Source organism: Arachis hypogaea, chromosome 8, assembly GCF_003086295.3.
Source record: "Arachis hypogaea cultivar Tifrunner chromosome 8, arahy.Tifrunner.gnm2.J5K5, whole genome shotgun sequence".
In the NCBI taxonomy this organism is placed as follows: domain Eukaryota; kingdom Viridiplantae; phylum Streptophyta; class Magnoliopsida; order Fabales; family Fabaceae; genus Arachis; species Arachis hypogaea.
Genome location: NC_092043.1, coordinates 29,795,856 through 29,818,876, shown reverse-complemented (window position 1 = coordinate 29,818,876; position 23,021 = coordinate 29,795,856). Strand labels below are relative to the sequence as shown.

Here is a 23,021-nt window from a genome sequence, read left to right as displayed (position 1 = left end):
TCAATCTTCTCGTAAAATTATATTACTATTATTTTGCCTATGAAAATATTTAAATTTAGAGATTAAAAAAAGTTAATATTGTTTATTTAAAAAGATATTAAAATCTAGTAGGTCGATGATGAGGCTGCCTAACATAGTGATAATGACTTTAATAAGTAAGTTGATAATGAATAAATTGACAATAATTGTTTAACTAATTGAATTGTCATTATACATGTTACTAAAGGTGTTAAATATGTCTCCCAGGATTTAGCGAAATGATAATATTAAGCCCATTTGAAATCTTTTGTAACAAAAATATGATATTTTAGACATTAACTAAATGATTAAGACTTAACTAAATATTAGAGATTAAAACAATAATTTAAATATTATCATTTAGATAAAATCGAAGATAAGGAAAAAAGTAAAGTGGATATTAAAGGACTGCCTGCTATTCAATAAATTTCAATTCAACCAACCAGAGAGCTTCAAATTTCAACAAGTCTTGACTTGACAAATCATAAAGAATTAGCATATATTGAATAAGTGAAACAGTACAAATGTCAACAACTTATGTCATTTGTGAAAGAAACCATGCTGTATCAACAACCACCATGACAATTCACAAGTAATAATAGCTCTTGTTAAATGTCACTCTCAAGTTTCAAATGATGTTCATTCCATTTCTGATATCTAATCTGTCACTCTTTCTTTAATGACCTTCACAAATGTTTTCTATTTTTTTAATGAAAAGGAAACACACTGTGTGGATAAATACATTATGCATGAACTCTCTTCTATACCACCAAAAAACCAAACCAGACAACTTTGTGAGATTGCTTCTATGAATGTACAACCAACTTTACCCGAGGGAAAGACATGGAAAATGTTCATGTATATCCCTACTTTGTCAATGCACAATGTGTTAAAACATTTTCCTTCCCTTTCCCTCGCACAAAAAATGTCAAATATCACACACTACACAACACAACACAACACAATCTTTGTATTTATAAACATAGGAAATCCAGTTTCTTGGTGCTCAAGAAACACTTTCTGCATGTCTCGACCGATGAGACAGACGTGCCTTTTCAGTTGATGCTCTTGGAGTGGATCTACACCGGTTAAGGGATTCTGGTTGAGCATCCGAGAGTCTTGGAATAAGCTTACACCCAAGCTTTCTTGAAATGAATCGCGGAGAACTAAGCGAATTGCGAGGTTTTGCTGTGGTTTTCATTTCATGCTTTATTTTGCTGAATTCTTCCTCAAGCGCTCCAACTCTAGAACTCATCTTATCCATATCCACCTTTAGAACCTGGTTTTCGCGCGCTACAGTCACCCATCCATCCCTCTGTACTATTTCACCTGCCATTTCTCCCAATGCAATTGCAGGAACACAAGCTGCCGGAGCAGTTTCATGATTTTCACCATCTAATGTACTGAGACATCCGGCTAATGCCATTCGCAAATGCAGCTGTTCAAAGAACAACACTTGAAGAACAACTCTGAGGGGTAACCTATCATTTTGGGATGCATGAGCACAAGCATGGATCGAGAGTTTCTGGTAGTCAATGATGTTGCATAGTTCTTCCTTATCTTTATCGGATAGCCAAGGATGCGCCTGCAAAATATCACAAGCATTTGTCAAAGATGGACTAATAATCTACGGCTACAATTAAGCATATTTGTTAAAAGTGCAGCTCGCGAATCAGACCTTGAAATAAATGTCGAGTGCCCTGTATAGTCCATCATGTAATGATCTTGATGGCTGGGGGAGGGCCTCTGCGAGAGTGCGTATCTTTCCAGGTTTTAAGTTAACATCAGAAGCAATTTCTGCAAGATAGCTATCTATCAACTTTGCAACTTTCCTCAACGATTCAGATGGTGATTCTTGTAGGTCAGTTGATGAAGGCGAAAAACCAGTTAAATTTGATTCTTTAGACACAAAATGGTGGACAATCCGATCAATACAATCTGTATTATATAATGTATCAGAATCTGAGTACGTAGGAATAAGAAGATTATCTAGTGTTGCCAGTTCCAATTGCATCCCTATTCTCCTCTCTAAAGAATCTATGCATGCTTGATCAACATTCAATATCAAAGCCACGCGAAGAAGCCCCAGTAGGAATTGACAAAAGGATCTTCCCTTCTTTTCAGGAAGAAGTTTCTCAATTCTTTCCAACAAAGCCTTCTGATCAACAGTAGCAGGTGTCAAGCTAAAACTCGCAACGCTTCTAGTTTTCCCACCTTGTCCGGCACGCCACCGACCCAGCCCTGGCAAGTACTTTCTAGAATAGTACATTATGGCACCTGCCAGGTTTTCAGGCCTAATACCTCTCGCCCGCATTGTGTTAATAAGCCTCTCAAACAAACTCACACTGAGATAAGAGATGTCTTCAAACCACCAATCAGATTCTGAGCTCCGAATCCTAGCACCAGTATTTATACCATTCCACAGAATGCTTCCGCCGGGGCTCTGAAAACTCCCATACATCATCATAGGCCAACCAAACAAACTTGGATCTGTACATACCATCATAGATAGAGCATTCATACACTTACTCACTAAGTGAAGCTTTTCAGCCCTTAGTAGAGCAGGCTCGGAATTTTGAAGAGCCAAAATACAATCTTTCCAGTTGCGAAGTATGTTTTTATGGAAAAAACACTCTGATTTCGGCAACAGGTTATCTTCTCCGAATTCATCTGTCATTTCAAGATAGTCTGCAGCACAATAGACCAATACTACATTTCTGGCCGACAGTTCTACACGGAAGCCATAACAGAATTTAGCTACAATTAAGAAAGTGTCAGGACCACCAGGAAATTCTTCCAGCACCATGTTCATAGTCTTCCCATCCTTGTTCAGGGACTCTTCATTCGCTCGAGCAATTTTGCCACATTTCGATATAAGAGGAAACTGCAGTTCCATTGTATATGTTACTCAAACTCCAATTTAACAGCACAAAAGAAATTGCTTTACATTACAAATGGCATAAAAATAAGCCTTGTCTCAAGTTATGCTATATGAATCTCAATACTAAGGCCTAGAATGTCAAATAAACCAACCACAACAGAGCCAGAAACTTTCGGAACACACAAGTGGTTTTCTATTTTCTCGTATAGGAAGATCCATAATGTCATATCATAGTAAATTTCAAGACATAAAAGTATGCTCTCCACAACAGGTTGCATCTCCCTAGTGAGCCTAATATGACTCCTTTACTTAAAGAGGGACGCATATTTTGCACTTAAACAATACAGGTGGAACGAATTAACAGCAAAAAGCATGAGCCACAAAGCAGGATCACACCAATTAGATTGGAATTGGAATTGGACCAGAGTGAAGAAACATGAGGATAATCCAGAACCACAAAAAAAAAATAATAATAAGAGGGGCTCAACAACAACAGCTGTTACAATTCATCTATGATAGAGACTAATGGAATAGAAGAGATCAATTCTCAAAGGAAAAGAAAGGAAAGCATGTACCTTATGGAGATGGAAAGTGACTCCATCGATTGAAACAGCAATATCACTTGGAAGTCCAGCATTGCAGAACCTAAGAAAACCAGAAAACCACAGAGTATCACATCAAACACCTATTTTGAAAACTACACACACAAAAAGGAATGAATGTATGACATGGACTCCACAATCAGTAGTGAACAGAACATGTCATTTACTCATCATTTCCACACCGCACAACCAAATCAAAAAGCAAATTCAACCCATGATAGGATTGTCAACACGATCATGCAATTCATAAAGGCCATAAATTCCAGTAGTACTAGTTATTAAAAAATGAACTTCAAAATAAAAAATAGAAACTTTAGAGAGGAACAATACCATTCATCGCCTTCTCTTTGAAACCCAGAAAGCTTCCCAGCTGGAGCCATGGCTGAAGGAAGCAAAAACCTTTCTTTTTTTTTTTTCCTTTCCTTCTTCTAACTCTACCAACCCAACAACATTTTTCCCCCTAACCGTTACTTCTTACTTCAAAGTACCAAATTATAAAAAAAAAAAAGGGAAAAAGCAAAAAGTTAAGAATATTGGTAGCCAAGGAAGGAAGAGAGCACCACAGAACAGGAGAGAGAGAGAGAGAGAGAGAGAGAGAGAGAGAGAGAGAGAGAGAGAGAGAGAGAGAAACAGGGACGTGAAGGCAACAAGCCAACAACACAAACAATGTGTCTTTACTCTTTACAGCTCAGGGAAAAAATAAAAACTCTCAAAAAAAAACCCATAGAAGTGTTAAGAGTGCATGCCGCATGCCCACCATGGTACAAAGAGAGGGTACTTCATAGAAATGGAGGAAATTGAGGAAAGGAGCGAACTTTGAATAAACAAAACAGTTTTTGTGGAAGTTGAAAGTGACGCGGGGATCACGACACCAAGTAGCGGTTGTTTTGTGTGTAAATTAAGGTTCCAATACTATTTGGCTTTTATACGGATTTTGTTAGGCAAAGAATAATTTTGTAAACAATGTGAACAATAGGTTTTAAAATTGATCTAATAAAAAAATAAAAAATATTATATTTTTAAATTATTTTATAAATCTTAATATTAGAATTACATCAAGTGAATTAAATATTCAGTCATTATTAATTATGTATAAATCGAATAAAAAAAATATCTAATTAAAAATAATAAACATAATTATCCGCATATTTATTAAATTAAATATTTTACATATCAATTATTCACATTATTTAATATTTTTATTTATTATTTATACCTTTTCTATTTTTTATTAGACAGAAATGAAAATACTAAGTATTATTGTCATAACAATTGCATGACTCTATTTAATGTCAAATAACCAATGTGGACTTTTTTAAAAAATAAACAAATTGGCAAAATTAAAGAATATTGAATTTAAGTCTTAGAATATTTTTTATTGGATATTATTAGTGAATCATGTTATATGCATAAATTTTTAAGTTTTATAAGAATTTGTTCTTTAATGTGGTCAAATATAATTAATTAATCACCTAATTAAGTTTATATTAACAAAGCATTCATGTTAAATTCAATGTATAATTTCAAATTTAATAAGTATTATTTTAATCAAATATCAGTACCGTTTTCTAAACGTGAATATCAACACCTTATGGGATAATAATATCCAAAAAAAATATTTGATATATTAAAATTAAATGTACTTTCGTGCATAATAAATCAATGTGAATAATTTCTAGAATTAATTCTAGTGATGATATATGAATGAGTGAACAAATGTGAGAGGGTAGAGAGGAGCGTAGTAAGGGGTCAACAAGAACATTACGCTGTCAATAAATGACACATTGATAGTAGTAATTTGATTTGATTTTGAGTGAGTGCCCCCCTCTCTCCATCCCTTTCATGCTCCGCTCTTCTTTCTATCTTTTATTCCTTTATCTTCTTTTTCTTGTTATAGATGTATTATTTGTAATCTTTAGTGGATAGCTAAGCTTTATTTGATAATAGATTGAATATGTATTAACTCAAGGTACAAAATAAGATTAATATACAATATTATCCTATTCTATGGCCTATGGTGAGGAGGGCCTTCTTTTGTGGCTACCATGTTTAGGTGGCATATGAGTTAGGAGTTAGGACACTTCATTATCATGCATTTGAGTATACCCTAAGATCCAACTTCACCAATTAATCACTCTTCAATCTTCACATTCAATTCTTGGGCTACTACTTTTATTGAAGAAAATATGTTCCTTGAAGTGAACAAGTAAGGGTTGACAGCTCATTCATTTAATATACCAATAGGGATTGAATCTAACATTAGCAGTCATTCTTTCCTTCATGTGACAAAAGTTTGAGTTTGAAATTCAATTAGAACAAATATGTCCAATTAAAACATTAATTAATTGGATTCCGCTAGGGAGACAATGGACTATTTGTACAATATGTACAATGGTTATTGAGTTATGAAATGAATATCTCTTATACTATTTAGAATAACCATCCGAGTACAAGGGATAATAAACATCTTCTCGAAAAATTAATCGAACTCTTGACCTTTCAGATCTAGCGTTTTAATACCATGTCATGATACCACTCATCCCAAAAGCTTCAACTGATAGAAAAATGTAATACTAATAATTATATCTCTAATACTCCATAAACCTCCATTGTACACATTGTATAAATATTTCATTGGCTCCTCATACTTTTCCTAATTATATTACTTGCATACAAAAAATTGATCATTCATATAAAATGTATGTTAAAAGTATGATAAAATATATATATAAATTGAATGACATAATATATATTTATATATAATTATATAAATATATAGTGACTAATTTTTTTTGTCACATAATATTTTAAAAATATATAGATGACCAATTACATATGCAACCAAAATTTTTTTAAAAAAATCTAATTTAAAATTTTTAAAATTTAAATTTGCGATAAAAAAACCTCCTTTCATAGAACACTTTGAGAATTGGAGATCAATGTCGATGAGAAAAGAGAGGCGTAAGTTTTAGCTAATTGGGTTATTCTCAACTATATGGAATATTTGGTTACGATGGAATGAGGCTATATTTTAGAGCAAGACTACAGAAGGCATTGATTGTATGGCTCAATCCTTCTCTTGTGCTGCAGAATGGTGTGGTAAATAATCCATGTTGTTGATAGTTATGTCGAAGATGACATCGAATTTGTTTTTCCTTTTTTCATGTTTTGAATTCTTTGCTCCACTGTAGTGTTGAGTTTTTTCGTTCAAAAAATAAAACCTCGCATCACCATTTCTCTCCTCCCACGTGCACTCCTTTTGAAAGATTCCCTATATGTCATGTGTCAATATTCTATTGGAGAGTCAAAACTTAGTCACATTTAGGACCTGTTTGGGAAGCTTTAAAAGTAACTTTTTTTTTTTAGTTTTTGACTTATGAAAAGTAGTCGTATTAATGTCTGGTGCAATTTTCAAAATCAAATTGCAGCTTTCTAAGAAACTATTTATGAATTTATAGAAAAGTTAAAAAAATTGATTTCTCTCCTAATACTACTACTTTTTACTATATTTTTATAAAATAAGCATTTTTAAAACTAAAAATTCAAACACAAAATAACTTATTTATAAGCTACTTTTAATATAATCATTTATTGTTTAAGTTATTTTTTCAAAAAAAACTTAATTAAGTTGTTTATCCAAACTGCGCCTTAGTCATTCTTTCTTAAGTTACCAAAGAACTCAATATATACATATATACAAGATTTTTCAAACTTTAAAAGAAAATAAATAAAAAATATAAATGTAAAATATTATATGATATATTATATTTTAATTTTTGTTTCAATTGGTTGTCCTTTCTCTTCTCCAAAAGTGCATATCTACAATGAAGAGATGGGATGCCCCTCTAATGTTAGAATGACAATAAAGTTAGCTACAAAATGTAGTACATGGACACACCTTGTTCATCTTTTCTAAAATAGCTACAATAATGAGTTGGAAGCTACGAATTCCATTTAATTATTGCTCATACGGTTGAAATGGATTATAATTGCTTGCTTGTCAATTTCATCTTTCAAGTGGCTAATGGCAACGTTTGATTCTATTCAAGGCATGCAAAAAATGCAAATGCAATGGAATATACATAGTGGGAAGATACAAACATGATGAGCAGTTACATAGTCAATTTCCGTGGATGAGTACAAATTTTTGAATTGGAAATGGTGGAGCCAAGTGGTTAGGAATCAAGAATTCAAGATTGTGATTTATAAGGCATCACAACACATAATAATATATATCTTCATCTTACCTCTTCTTCACTATTATACCTCAATAGCTTCCTCTCCCACCGTTATTAATTGCATTTTGGATAATGCTTGTGTCCATTATAGCAAAATGATAGAGGTCTCTTTCCATTTGTTTGTATAAATATCACTTATGCTTTTATGTTAGATAGATATACCATACAAGTATATAAACAAGGTTGTCAAAATAGGCTCTCATTCATTTACTAGTAAATTGACACGTTAACTATTTTAAGAGAGTATTTCATTAAGGGGATAAATGTGGGGACAAAGTTGAATGGCTGAAATTTTACGAGGAAAGAAATATATGGCAATTTTTTAAATAAACATTAAATTAAAATATTAATTGCCTTATATCATCACCAAGCGCCTGTGGCCTAATGGATAAGGCGTCTGACTTCTAATCAGACGATTGTGGGTTCGAGTCCCACAGGCGTGTTTAATTCTTCTTTTGCTTATTTATTTTCTTACAACAAAAAATATTTATCAACACATTTTACTATTTTAGGCTTTGTTTGGTTGGAAGGAAAGAAATAGAAAGGAAAGAAGAGAAAGGAAAGAAATTGAGTGGAATTTTATTTTTCTTAGATATGTTTGGATGAAAGAAAAATGAGAAGGAAGGAAATAGTATATAATATTATGAAAAGACAATTTTACCCTTAGATATTTTAAAATATATTAAAAAATAAAGGGTAATATTAGAATATTGATACAAAATATATTTTCCTTCCATTTTCCATCCATTATTGGAGGGAAAATTTTTTCAATGGGTCCCACCCATTTTTTTACACTATTCATTTTTTTCCTTTGACTTTTCCATTCAACCAAACAAAGAAAAATAGTTATTTTCCTTCCAATTTCTTTCTTTCCTATTTCCTTCCTCCCATATTCCTCTCAAACAAACACACCCTTAGCATCTCCGTGATGATGATTCCAAAGTACTTTGCAATGTTGGATATCTTGTGTTAAAAGAAAGATGATATTTCAATGTTGGATTTAGATTCTCTAAACTCTCTTTTATCATTTATTTATTTTATAGATGAGACCAAAAATAAATACGAAAAAAAATTATTAAAAATAAAAAATCACACTTAAAAAAGGATATAATATAATAAAAAAAATTGAATAATTAGATATTTATTTTAAGAATATATCATTTTATTTTTTATTAATTTTTTAAAATAGATTGTACATTCTTTTTCACTCTCACGTTATACAATTATCCTTACTTTTAAGTATGTTCAATATACTATCTAAATTTAATAAGAATTATCCAATAATTTTGTAAAAGTGAAAACTCACAATATACTCTATAAAAATTATCCATATGAAATTAATAATTAAAAATTATTAAATAATATTTTAATCAACCATGTCAAATGCCAAATCATCTACTGATTATCAAATATCAACTTCACTGAATTTTCAGCTTTCTTAAAACAGTTTGTTTTCAGCGTTTAAAACTTCAAATACTTGCTAGTCCAATATACTTAAATCTTGATATGCTTCAAAGGCATGTTTGAAAGATTAGCCAAGAATGTGATCGAAAAAATAAATTAAATTAATGACGATTTAACTTAAAAGAAACATGACCAAATATTACAACCGAATCTGCAAAGAAAACATATATAAGAGACACTGACACACCCCTAAAAGGCTAAAACACAAATTACATAGAACAACATATCCTCTTGATTTTTCTCTTTTCCTCTCTCTCTTTGCTCTTGTTCTTGGTCCTTGATATCTTCCTACATTTCCTAAACATGCAACAAAGGGGGACATGGGGCTATCATGCACTATGTTGGCTAAAAAACCAAAGTGGGGAAATTCACCATGTAATTGTAAACTATATGTATATATATGATGATGTTAAGGCACTCTGATGGACTGAACATTCTTCACAATGTAACCATGACATGTTGTAAAGCTTTAACTTGCAACAGGTTTAGCAATGACTTTCTTAATGGCTTCAGCATAGGTCCTGTGCTGATAGGTCAGTGTGGATTCAAGCAAGTCCCAAAGTGAGGTTTTTGGGTTCCATCCTAAAAAAAAGAGGCAATAGCAGCACATAACAAGGTAAATTAAAGTGTAATTAAGAGCTTGATTAGTTTAGCAAAGAGTTATGTTTATCACTACTATGTGAATTAAGCCGAGTGAAAATAGAACTTTATTGTTTTCACTTGTTTCTCTTTTCTCTTCACGAAAGACTGAAAATTAGGAATTTGTATTTGATTTTAAAAATAGGACATAAAACCCAAAAGCATTTTCTGAAATTAAATAGATCCTAAAACTGATTAACTCTTGAAAGTGAAGCAAAGTGAATAAACTAGGAAGCCTACCAAGCTGTCTGTTAATGATGGTCATGTCTGGAATTCGCTTGTCGCTATCATCGTATCCCTCACCATAAAATTCTTTAGAGCTCACATCAACTGTAGCATTTTCCAAAGGTGGATCTCCACTTACCTTAGAGTAAACCTGCAGATAAAAGAAGTCTAAAATGAACTCCAAAGAAAACATGCCGAAAACCGCTAATAATAGTACTGAACAATGAAACTTAGTCCTTTAACCTTAACCATCATTTCCCCAAGCTGCCTAACTGTAACCTCATTGTTTGGGTTACCAACATTAAAGATGTGTCCATTAGCCCTAGCAGGATTTTCCTGTTCAAAAGAATTTCACATTTAGTGGACCAAGTGACATGAATAATGATGAGTCCCAAAAATAAAAGATTGGATATGGTAATGTACAATCATCAACAAGACAGCTTCAATAGCATCCTTAATATAAACAAAGGTCCTTTGGGATTGACCACCATCCACAAGCTTTAGGGGCTCTTTCCTCAGGAGATTCTGCACAAAAGGAATGAACACAACATTGAAAATTGATATTAGCAAAATAAAAAAATTGAATCATGTATATAAGCTTAGTGAAATTTCTATGTACATATTGAAGTACTCATACATTGCTAAAGCATGCCAGAACACGAGGAACACCTTCACTTGGACCATCAATGCCGGGAATGAAATCCATTCGTGGTCCAATCCAATTAAAGGGTCGCACAATTGTGAACTCCAAACCATTTTCAGCACCCTCAGCTGTCAATGAAAGCATGTCACAAAAGAGAAGATTGAAAAATAAGAACAGCATAAACGTGCATGCAACAATAACAACCAAGCCCTATCCCAACATAAGGATAATAAGAAGCCGTAGTGTTTCATAAATCATGCTTGGTAAAAAAGAGATCAACTCACCATAAATCAGCCTCTCAATCAACTGCTTTGCACAGGCATAAGACCATCTCTGTTTTTCAATGGAACCAAAAATGCATGGAGACTCATCTTCTTTAAGTACATAGTATGCAGGATCCTAACAAAACAATGGAAATAACAAAACTTAGCACAGCTCATTATAAGAAAGAAACTTATCAAACAAAATCTCCCCCTTGCTCCTAATTCTAAAGCAAATTAAGTAGCCACAAGAACAGAAAAGAAACAGACAAAAAAGTCATAACAAAATGCAAGCATGTGTTTTTGGTATACTATCTAGAATACATGATGATGACTGCGTGTAAAACTCCTTTACAAATGTCGGTGCATATGCATGCTTAAAACTCTTAAATCATCAACCAAAATCCTTTCTATAGAAAAGGAAGCTTCATCAAACATGGTGATTCTGATTCATATAGTAGATGCATGGTGGCGTGTGGGATGGAACAAGCACCGACAAAATTCAAAAAAAAAAGTAAAAATAAAAAAATTGAAACTATCATTTGCGTGCACAGATCTACAACAACTTAATCCAAAGATCTACAACAACTTAATCCAAAGGAAAACGAGAGCTCACCTTACGAAGCGGGCTATCCTTAGGGAGAAAGCTCCCAATGGTTTTCCCATACACTTCGCAAGTCGAGAAATGAATGAGACGCTTGTTGTTTTCAGAACAGTACTTCACCTGAAAAATCAAAACATAAAAAACATCAATCATTTGATTGACACTATAACAATGAACATATCCGTATCAATCAGTCAAATTCTCCCAAACCCATCACATATCACCACTTTACTTCAATCAATCAAACTCTCCCAACCCCATCAAAGTAACAACCAGAAAAATTCAACCTTTGATTCAAACATCACATCAAAACACATAAAAACGTACCACTGGTAGTGCATCGATGAAGTTGCTATAAATGGTGTCCAGAGGGCGCGTGTTGTAATCCGCAGGAGTGCATATAGCAGCCAAATTAATAGTCTGAAAAGGGGGGAAAAAAAGGGATTTTTTAGAACAAATAAAGATACCCAATACATAAAAAATAAGCTTTTGTTTATTTCTATATTTCTTCAATGAAGAAATGAAATGGGTATAAGAACGAACCAGATCTGCCATTTTGATAAGACCTTCGAGCCTCGAATCGTGCTTGATGTTGAGGCGGTGGAAGTTGATTCTACCATGCCATGGATTGGTTTCAGGCTCCAAGAGGTGCTTGATCTTGTCGTTGTAAACGTCCAAAGCGAGCACCGTGTGCGGCGTCTCCGTCATGAGCTTCTCGCAGAGGTGGGAGCCTATGAAACCTCCGGCACCGATCATGCAAATCGTTATGGGCTTTATTGGGTTCCCATCTAGATCCACTCTCGAGGAAGCCATGGCAGCAGCGGCAGCAACAACAAGAAGAAGAAGAAGAACGACGATTCTTTTGTTCTGTCGGAAATGGTGTTAGTGAGAGAGTGTCTTTCGTTTATATTTGTGTTCGGTCATCGGTGTTCTTGTGTGTTTTTATAGTGTGTTATTTGAATGATTATCATTATTGTTATTATTATTATTATCATCATTAGAATTTAGTTTAAATGCGTTTTAGTACACGCATTCAATTTGGTCTTGTTATTATCATTAGAATTTAATTTTTACATTTAAATACGTACATTTAATTTGGTCTTGTCACCTTAGTCAAAGTAATTATTTTTTTTATGTTAATAACATGAATAATTATAAAAAAATTTATAATTAAATAGATCTGTTAACAGAATTGACAGCAGGACAAAATTGAGGTAATTTTGAAATGTTAGAGATTTAAATAGGACGAAAATGTTGGGGACAAAAATGATACATAAAAATAAATTTTAATTTTATCCTTCAATAATATTAATTTTTTACTATACATAAGATTTAATTATTTTTTATCTAAGTAAATTATACTTAATTATATTATTTTTAATTTAAATAAATTAATTTTTTATAATTATACTCTTAAACATTTTTAGTTATCATAAAATGTTTGTAGAATGACTAGTATATAAATTTGTAGAAAAAAAATAATATATATAATAAAATATAAATTATACCTTTTGTATCTAATACATCAAAATTCTTTAAAATTATAAAAATATAAATGTATTTAAAATGAAAATAATGTGATTAAGTGTAATTTATTTAAATGTAATTAAAAAATAATTGAATACTATATACAGTAAAAAAAATAATATTATTAAAAGATAAAATTAAATTAAAATTTATTTTTATGTATTATTTTTATCCCTAATGTTTTGTCCTATCTAAGTCCCAAACGTTTTAAAATCGTCTCAATTTTGTCCCGCCGTCAATTCTGTTAACGGATCCTTAACGGCAGGACAGCATTAAGTCAATTTTGAAACGTTAGGGACTTAAATAGGACGATTGAAATGTTAGGGACAACTTTGGAATTTACCCCAAACTTTGGGGACAAAAATGATACTTTACTCATTTTTTTATATTATTAATATATTAAAAGTATATTTTTATTATTATTATGGAATTTTTTATTTAATTATATTTTATTAAAATTAATTATCAAAAATTAATTGATTAAAATAAAATATATATTAAAAATAAATTAAATTATAAATATATAATAATTTATTTTAATAATTAATTTTAATATATCAATAATATTTTGTTTTTTATTTCTTATTACACTCATAATCTGTCCAAACAATATTAATTTACTGTATATTTAAGATGTATTTTACTCAAATTAGTTTATTTATGAAGTGATTATAATTTATTATTCTTTGATGATTTATTGTGGCGGTGAAATTAATAAAAAAAAGGAAAAAGAATTTGATTTTGGTTTCCTAGTGCAATGCTGAACTGCTAACTTGGTTGCCTGCTTTGCTGTGTGATTCTCTTTTCTTTTTCTTTTTCTTTGTCTTTTTTTTTTTTCAAATATTTTTTCCCTGTTTCTTTCTTCTCTTTTCTGTTTCTCTGAACTGTCACAAGCCACAACACAACACACACTCCGGTTTTGTTTTTGTTTTGTTTTGCTGTGTTTTTTGTCAAAGGTTATATGGATCATGCATGTCGCTATAGCAATTTATTATTGAATTTTCTTTTTCCTATTTTGCATGGAGGACATTTGCCTCACTCGTGATTACATGGTTGTTTGCACGCACCTTTCTAGAAAGATTGATATGCATTTACTATCATCGATAAATTATTATTATTATTACTAGTCTCTTAGTCAAATTACATTTAATGTTTTAAATAAGAATATATAGATATCCACATACATATGCTAAAAAGGCAAAAATAAATAAATAAATAAATAAAATATAAGACCATAGTAATTAAGAAATGTTATAAAATTTATAATTTAAAGATATTCAATTAATTTTTCGCAATAAAGATTTGCAAGTTAGTCGGGATCAACTTGGTTTGACCAAAATTAATAAGCTAACTATATGGGGTCATTTAGTGTACAGATGTGTCTGTACATATTTTTGTCTTTTTTTGCTAAAAAAACGTGTCATTAAAAGTGTTGCTTAAAGAAAAAGTGTTACCCTTAATCGTTAACTTGGTTCTGATACCAATTTTTAAAGTCGTCTTTTCTTTTAATTTCTTTTTCGAAATTTCTATTAACTCTTCGAATAATTTGCCAATTCATAATAAAAAGTATTGACCGTATTACTAGTATTTATAATTCTGATTTTTCAATCTTGTTTTAGTTTATAATATTCTTTTTTCATGGATTATTGTATATAAAATCTTTTATCTATTTGTCTTTTTCTTTAATATAATTTCTTAAATCCTCAAAAACTTCTTTTATTTCTACACTTTCTGTTGTTTCTAAATATCTTTTTAATTTTTCAACTTCATTTTCTATTTTTTCTTTTAACAGCTTTAATTCTTTTAAGTCATAATATGGTTTTCCAGGCATTTATAAATTTTTTAAGTTTAAATCCAACTTGTTTATATTTATTCTTATTTCTATCATTTTTATTATAAGGTCCTCAATTTCGATCTGAAGATTATTTAATTCCCTTTTATACTCCTTTATTTTACTTTTTAATTTTTTCGCCCCTTTCCTTTTTATTTTATTTTCTGGTCTTTCAATCTTTGTATGCTTCATTATTTATCTTAGAATTTCTGCAAATTCTATCATCGATTCATCACTATTTTCTAGAGATTCTATTAATTTTTCTAGCTCTTCGACTTCTCTTTTTAACTTGTCATAAATTATTTTTAGAGCTTCAAATGCTCTTTGATTTATTTCAGAAAACTGTAAATAATTCAACTGATTTTCTCTTTCAAAGAGCTCTTGTTTCTTGTCTTGATAAGTTACATATATTTTTTCTTTATTTATTGTCATAATTTAATGTTTAGGGTTTCATTTAATTTTTTGACTTTTTTGTTAATTCTTTTATTTCAGAATTTTCTTCTTTAATCTTTAACTTGGATAAACTTAAAGGGCTATTAATTTTAGATTCTCTTATTTGAAAATTCGATGAAACTAATTTTTCTGATGGTTCTTTTAATAATAGAACTGGGTTTTCAATAGCTTTATATTTTGGTATTTCTGTTTTTACAATTTTCAGAAATAATTCATCAACATAAATTCTTTTTCTGTTTTTAAATATTATACTATGATAGCTATTTGTTAAAGCATAATTTATTGCATATGTAATTGAAAAAGGTTCATCATCTTGTTCCATTAGATTCTTTCTATGAAATTTATAAGCCAAACTTATAGATCTTCCAAGGTTTTCAGTTGATAAAGGTATAGCATATCCAAGATGGGCATTAAATTTAACATTTACGTTTGCCAAGTTTCCATGAACAATTCTAATTATTTGATCTATTGGGTCATCAGTAATTCTTTTGTCACAGATTGCTAAGCTTATTGGTGAATTAATTCCTTTCATATATGTAGATTTGATTAAGACTTGTATAGTACTAATATGAATCCATCCAATTTTAGATCTTTTTTGTTGATCCTTAATTTTCTCAATCTGTTTACTCAATTTTTCATCATTTATCAAAGCTATTTCAAGTTTTCCATTGGCGGATTTTATCTTTATAGGGGCTTCAAGTTGAATTTTTCCATAGTATATTATATTTTTTCTATTAAAAACTTCTTTAAAAAGATTTTGTTTATTAAAATTTTCATTTGATTTGAGATTTAATTCTGTTTTTAGAACAGCCTATTTTTCATTATCTAATAAAGCAGTTAATCTATAATAATCAGATTCTTCTGTTAATTCTAAACTTTCTAAATAATTCATAACTAAGAGATTAGGATAAAGGCGTACCTTTCTGGAGAAAAACTTCCTTTATTTAGTATATTTTACATAAGATGTTTTTATCTCCAGAGGGGAGATTGTAGATACTAACTCCAGAGGGGAGTTTAGAATTGGTTTTTCCTAAGGGAATTCTTCTTCAAACTATAGAATCGCCTCGGCCACTTCCTCCTTGCTCTCCTAGCATATGAGTACTCTTAGCCTCCTGCTTTCTATTGTTTGATGCCTTCTACAATTGCCTAAGCAACCTATTTATAATAGTTGGGTTTGATGGACAATTCCCATCCTTACCCTTCTTATGACGTCATTGCTTACGTCATTGTTTGCTATCTTGCACCAGCTACATTGTTGGTGCTTTATGACCTAAGTGCTTACGTCACTATGCAATAATGTTAAGAGATGCTTCAGATGTGCTGTCCTCCTCTTTCATCATGTGACATTCAGATGCGTTGTCTTCTTCCTTTATCATGTGGGTTGATTCCGTTTCATTATTGCTTTCTTCATATATCTCTGAGGCACATAGCTGGCACTTGTGGTCTTCTCTGTCTTTTATTAAATAGCAGAGATTCCTCTTTATCCCTTCAGGGAGTTTTTCTAAAAGTCCAGATAAGTTGTAGAATGCTGATTCAAATTCCACCAAGAGTCTCATCTCTCTTTCTTCAATTTCATTTCTTTTACTAGACACAAGCAGAGTATTTCTACTTTTATAATTAATCCTTGTGTGAGATTCCTTCGTTATTTTTTGAGTTCTTTCAAAGACCCTTGCTAATGTGCTGGCTAGCCTTCCTTCATGACTGTAAATTGTTAAATCTTGAATCTGATCAATTGGTTGAAAATTTTCTGGGAAGACGGACATGAATATTACTTGGTGTGCTGGGACCAAGCATTCTTCTTCTTTAAAAATAGGTTTACTGTTTGTAAATTCTAGGGATATATCCCTTGGATTTACATTGTCAATCATATTTTTAAATCTCTTTACTGCATCAACGAATCCTGCAGGAAATTCACTGATAATTTTTAGATCATTAAAAATTAAAATTGTATCAATCAATCCATACTGAAAAAACTGATAGGTGTCAGATGGGGAAGCCTCTGGAAATATAACCAGCTTTGTTAGTTGTTCTTTGGCAATAGGATAATATCCCAAGATTGCCCTTTTTTCTTCGGTCCAATTCAGGACTATGTTAAGGGTTTCTCTGAGATTTGATCTACAGACCCTTTTCTTTTCTTTGATTTCAGCCCTTGTAGGAATGTTTCTTATTATCCCTGTTCTCTGGGTTTGAATTGGAGCTTTATCTGCTCTTTTTAGGGTTTGCTCTGGATGAAGAGCTTCATATTCCCTGAAGGATTCCTTTGCTTCTTCCAGTCTTAAAAACCCTCCTTTATGAATTATCCTTGATTGATGTGTAAATGGTGCTGCTTTTTCCCAGGCATCATATACTCCTTTCATGGGGCCATTATAAATTACATAATATTTTTTATCTTGGGTGGATTTTTTGATAATTTCAGCAATTGTTTTATTTTCTGAAATTTTTTCTTCACTTGATTTGTCCACCACGCTTAGCTGGCTGAACTCTGATGGTTTTGGTTGTTGTGTTGATTTCATTGCTTCGATGGCCTTTTTGAGGGATTGGATTTGTGTCCTTATTTGCTGACAATGCTTGCATTTTTCGAGTTCTTGTTCATATTTTTGAATTTCTTGATCTAATGCGTTGTAGACGAACTCCATTCTCTTGTTAATGTATCTACAATAACATTTTTGTCACCCTTAATATATTCAATTTTTATTGGATATTGTAACAAAAATAATTGCCATCTTACCAATCGTCTATGATTATAATCAACTTTTAAATTATATCGTATGAAACCTGTTAGGTAGCTTGAATCTGTCCTTAATGTAAATTCTCTGGGTAGTAAATCAATTTTCCATTTCTTAAGAGATTTAATTGCTGCTAGAGTTTCTTTTTCATGAGTAGTATATCTCTGTTCTGTTGGAGTAAAAGTCCCTGAAATATATCTGCAAAGTAATTCCTTTGGGAAATATTTAGAATCTAGTGATTCTTTTTCTTGTCCCAAACTTTTTATAGCTTTCTTAGCTTTTAGACATCCTGACCAGGTTATGTCTGAAGCATCTGTTTCTACTATTAAGTAGTCATTTTCTTCTAGAATATAAAGTTCTGGAAGTTTTTTACATAATTCTTTGATTCTTTGAATTTGCATGCTATCTTTTTCATCCCATTTCCATACTTTTTTAGTACTTATTTTTGGAAATAAGCTTTTAGTGTATTCTGTTATATTCTTTAAGAATCCTTGATCAGAAATATAATTTATACACCCTAAAAATCTTTGTAATTGTTTTCTATCTTCTATTTTATTAGGAAATAAATTTACCTTTTCTAGAACATTTGGTTGAAGTTTTAGCTTTCCTTGAGTGGATAGAATTAATCCAAGAAACTCTATTTCTTGTTTTGCTATTCTTGATTTCTTTTTGCTAAGAACTAATCCTTTTTCTTTAATTACATCTTTCTAAAACTATTAATAATTTTTGAAGATGATCTTCTTTATCCTGTTTTGTAAAAATTAGTATATCATCAATGTATACTAAAACAAATTCATTTAACTCTTTTACATTTTCTTCCATAAATCTTTGATAAATACCTGGGGTTTGTTTTAATCCGAATGGTAATACATTCCATTCATAGAGTAACACACTTGTTGATTCTTTTGTTGGGCAAGTAAAAGCAGTTAATTTCTTTGTTTCTTCGTCTAAACGAAGTTGCCAATATCCTGATTTTGCATCAAGAGATGAAAACCAAGTTGCTCCTTTGATTTTTTCTAAAATAGAATCTTTTCTTGGAAGTTTATGAGCATCACCAATAGTTGCTTCATTCATCTTCTTATAGTTAATAACCATTCTTCGTTTTCCACTTTTAATTTCATTATTGTTTTCGACATAAAAGGCTGGAGCCGCATGAGGACTTTTACTTAATCTTATAATTCCTTTTTCCAAAAGATCTCTACATTCTAAAGAGAACTCTTCTCTATCTCTTGCAGAATAAGGAATTTTATTTGGAATATTTATCTCTTTTGTAGGATCTTTTAATTTAATGCTTACTAATTCGTTATTTGTATTTTTAATATCTAAAGGATTTTCAGCACAAATTTCCTCCAAAAGTTCCTCTATCTTTATTTCAAGATTATTTTTTGGAATGTCTGAAAGTATAAATTTAAATAACATATTTCTAATATAGAAAATATTTTAAATTTTAAGATCTTATCTATAGTAGTAGTTGGTATTTTTATACGTTTTGATTTTTGATTTATTGAAGAATCGTGTGGAGCTTTTAAAACTATATATGTTAATTCTTGAATGAATGGATGATATAGCTTTAAAAAGTTATTTCCTACGATAAAATCCATTCCAGAATCTAACATATATATAGATGGAATAATGAACCTATAATTTTGAATAAAAATTTCAGCCATTTTTGCTTTTTAGTCAATTTTATGTATTGATTTGTCAGCTATTCTAACTCTTAATGGTTTCTTTAATTTTTCCAATCAAGTTTTATATTTGAACTAGCAAAGCATTGTGTTGCTCCAGAATCTATAAAAGCATTTATAAATTTTTCTGTTATTTTTATAGTAATAAATGTGGCATTATTACTCAGTCTCTGAGTCTGTTTCTGAGACATATTCAAAAATATAGTCTAAGTTATCATCAGATTCCTCTAAAGGTTCCATGAAACAAGACTTAGCAATTTCTATTTGTTTAGTAAGATCTTTTTTATCCTTCTTTTTCGGACATTCATTTGCATAGTGTCCTTCTTCTTGGCAATACCAACACTTACAGTTTTCTTTTTTATTTGGGCAATAGTCACTTTTTTGCCTTTTGTTTTTATTATTATTTCTTGTTCTAAAATACCTCTTTTTTCTTCAGTTTGGATAGTATTTTCTTTTTCTAAATTGGTATTTTCTTTTTCTCTGAGAATTTTTATTAAGCTCATATTTTTGGGGTATCTCTTCATTATCCTGACAGCAAATTCTAATTATATTTGCAAATCTTTTTTGAGTTGCTTCTTGCATACAACGTTCTTTCATTTCCTCTCTTATTGCAGCGGTTGCTCCACCAAAATTATTTTTAATTGTCCCTCTATTTATTTCTCTTATAAATCTTCCCATTATAAATTCATTAGCAGGATATGGAAGTTTTGTTATATACATACTAAGATAATGATTTTTATCTTCTTCTTTTAATTTGTAATAATGTATTCTATATTCACATATATAAGACTCTACATTACATAGATCATATATCTGAATATTAGCTAAATGGTTTTTTGCTTCTTGATATTCTTTATTATAGACTTCTTGTCTATGATCTATAATATTTTTTCCAAAAAATTCTTTATATAGAATCATCATTATATATAATATCTTATCATAAGCTGTTGTTTTTATTGCTAATTCTTCTATTATTTGATTTTCTATTGATGTCATATAATCTCTTATGGTTCCTTTAGTATGAAACCCTATGTAATTCCAAATATCTCTTCCAGACAATTCACTAAGTTTTGAATTAGTAAAGGCTTCTAATAAAAAGGAATTCAACCAATTTTCGAAAATTTCTTTTTCATTCTTTTTACAGTCTAAGTCAAGCATTCTTTCTCCCTCCATTTCCTGGATTTTAGGAACGTATTTTGATGGTATTTTTGTATATTTTGAATCTTTATTTATAAATCCTTTTTTAAAAGCATAATTATCAAAACCTGTTTCCCATTTAAATTGAGATTGATTATCCTTAGATGTTCCAACTTCATTTTTTATTTGTATTGGAATTGCTGATTCTTCGTCACTTGAATAATCTAGGATGTGTTCTTCATTTTCTATATTTTCGGAATTTACTAATTCTTCTTCTATTTGAAATCCATGTTCTATAATATTATTTTCTTGAGCCATTTTTAATTGTTTAAAAAGCATTGTTACTTCTTCTAATTTTTCTTCAATATTCATAATTTCAATGGTGGTTTTACTTTTAAATCTGTTATGTTGATTATATTTTGAAATTTTTCTTCTTTGGAATTCTCTTTTTCCTTATTTCTTTGAAATTTTATGGATACTAATATTTCTTCAAGCATATCTACTATAGAATTTAATTGTGGGTTAAAAGTATGATAAAGATGTGGAGAATCATTTCCATGGTAACATTTTTTAGAAATTCCGTGTGAAAAATAAGTTTTTTCAGGTTTTTGAACTCCTTCAATAAAACTTATAGTAAAATAAAGATTTTGAGAAAAATCATTTTGTATTGATTTTAGGAATTCGGTGTCATTACAATTAACATTAGTTAAAATCATTAATTTTTGATCTATTAGTTTTGATAACTTAATTATTTCTTCTCTTAAATTTTCTAATTTACTTTTTTCCATAAGGTGACGCTTTTCTCTGTAAAGAGTTACGGTTTTAAGTAAAAAGTGTGACTTTAGAATGTGTGATTTGAGTGTTACCACATAAACACATCTTCAAACTTTGATCTGTACCCTATAATTTCCTTAACTATATATGTTTAAATTCATATGTGTTCAGATTCAATGAATGTTATATAGTTAAATAAATTTTAATTCGCGTATATTTTACATATTTTTTCTAAAAAAATCATGTCAATCCAATTATTTACTCTACCTTTATATATCTGAAAATTAACGTAAAATATTTGTATAAAATATACATAAACAAAAAATTATTTTTAGTGAAATTTAATATAGATGATTTCTATTATAGGCCAGGTTATTAGAATTTAATAGTTGGATCAATAAAATATATATTTTTATAAAATGTTACAAAATAATTTTATATATTTTAAAAATCATATATACATAATAATAATAATAATTATTATATATATATACACGTATTAATTCAAATATTTTTTAAGGGTAAAGCACAATTTTGATTTCTAAAGTATATATCGAAAAAAAAGTTTCGTTTTTAATTTTTTTACATACAAAATCGTCCTTAATTCCTTAAGATTTAATTTGGTTTTAAAATCGTCCTTTTATTTAAATTTTAATATTTTAGATCAAATTACCCTTAAAAATTATAAAATGAAAAAAGAAAAAAAAAGACAAAAAAGTGTTTGAAGTTGAGAGAGAAAGAAAAATCACAGAGAAGAAGAAGGGGAAAAAGAAGAAGAAAAATGGGGAAGAAGAAGGTGGCGACCATGTCGGTAAGGGAAGACGGATGTTGCATGTCGCGTCGCCGTTTCTGCTCCTGCTCCTTACTCACTTGCCGCTTGCTGCTGCTCCCTCGCATGCTTGCCATTTTTCCGTAGGCTTTCTGTTCATGTCCTGACCCAATATTATGACACAGGCCCAAGTAAGCCAAAAAGCCCAATCCAAAGGTTGGCCTTTACCACCTACCCGACCTCCTCGAAGAGGTTGGGTTCGACATAATCCCCTCCCTAAAGAGGTCGGGTTCAGCATGAGCTTGTAGATAATACTTATTCAAATAAGTAACTGCCCCCTAAAATATCTCATCCACTTCTAGAAGAGATATCTCAACAATTCTAAGATAAAGGGACAGTTATCCACCTTCAGAAGTGGAACAACTCCAACGGTTGTTATTGGATTATCACCTATAAATACACTGACACACTCAGGTAAAACCAAGTTCCAATACACTCTAAACCTGCTTAACCCCTTGCTAACATAGGCATCGAAGTATCTTTGC

The 23,021-nt window shown here is 30.5% G+C and overlaps 2 protein-coding genes and 1 non-coding gene across 3 annotated transcripts; 1 reads left to right on the top strand and 2 right to left on the bottom strand.

The window, feature by feature from the left end:
• Positions 1-492: 492 nt before the first annotated feature.
• LOC112706857 (BTB/POZ domain-containing protein At3g44820) lies at positions 493-4,396 on the bottom strand. Its single transcript, XM_025758373.3, has 4 exons — positions 3,832-4,396; positions 3,475-3,544; positions 1,697-2,902; positions 493-1,603 (listed from the first exon to the last, which is right to left on the bottom strand). The coding sequence occupies exons 1-4, from the start codon at positions 3,879-3,881 to the stop codon at positions 1,025-1,027; spliced, it is 1,905 nt and encodes a 634-aa protein (XP_025614158.1). The 5' UTR covers positions 3,882-4,396; the 3' UTR covers positions 493-1,024.
• Positions 4,397-8,108: 3,712 nt separating this feature from the next.
• Positions 8,109-8,182, top strand: TRNAR-UCU (transfer RNA arginine (anticodon UCU)). The gene has a single exon. It is a non-coding gene; the product is annotated as a tRNA-Arg (tRNA).
• A 1,101-nt stretch (positions 8,183-9,283) lies between these two features.
• On the bottom strand, positions 9,284-12,570 carry LOC112706856 (UDP-D-apiose/UDP-D-xylose synthase 2). Its single transcript, XM_025758372.2, has 9 exons — positions 12,118-12,570; positions 11,902-11,994; positions 11,587-11,694; positions 10,995-11,109; positions 10,705-10,838; positions 10,491-10,592; positions 10,311-10,403; positions 10,083-10,218; positions 9,284-9,785 (listed from the first exon to the last, which is right to left on the bottom strand). The coding sequence occupies exons 1-9, from the start codon at positions 12,385-12,387 to the stop codon at positions 9,673-9,675; spliced, it is 1,164 nt and encodes a 387-aa protein (XP_025614157.1). The 5' UTR covers positions 12,388-12,570; the 3' UTR covers positions 9,284-9,672.
• Between the last annotated feature and the right edge of the window lie 10,451 nt (positions 12,571-23,021).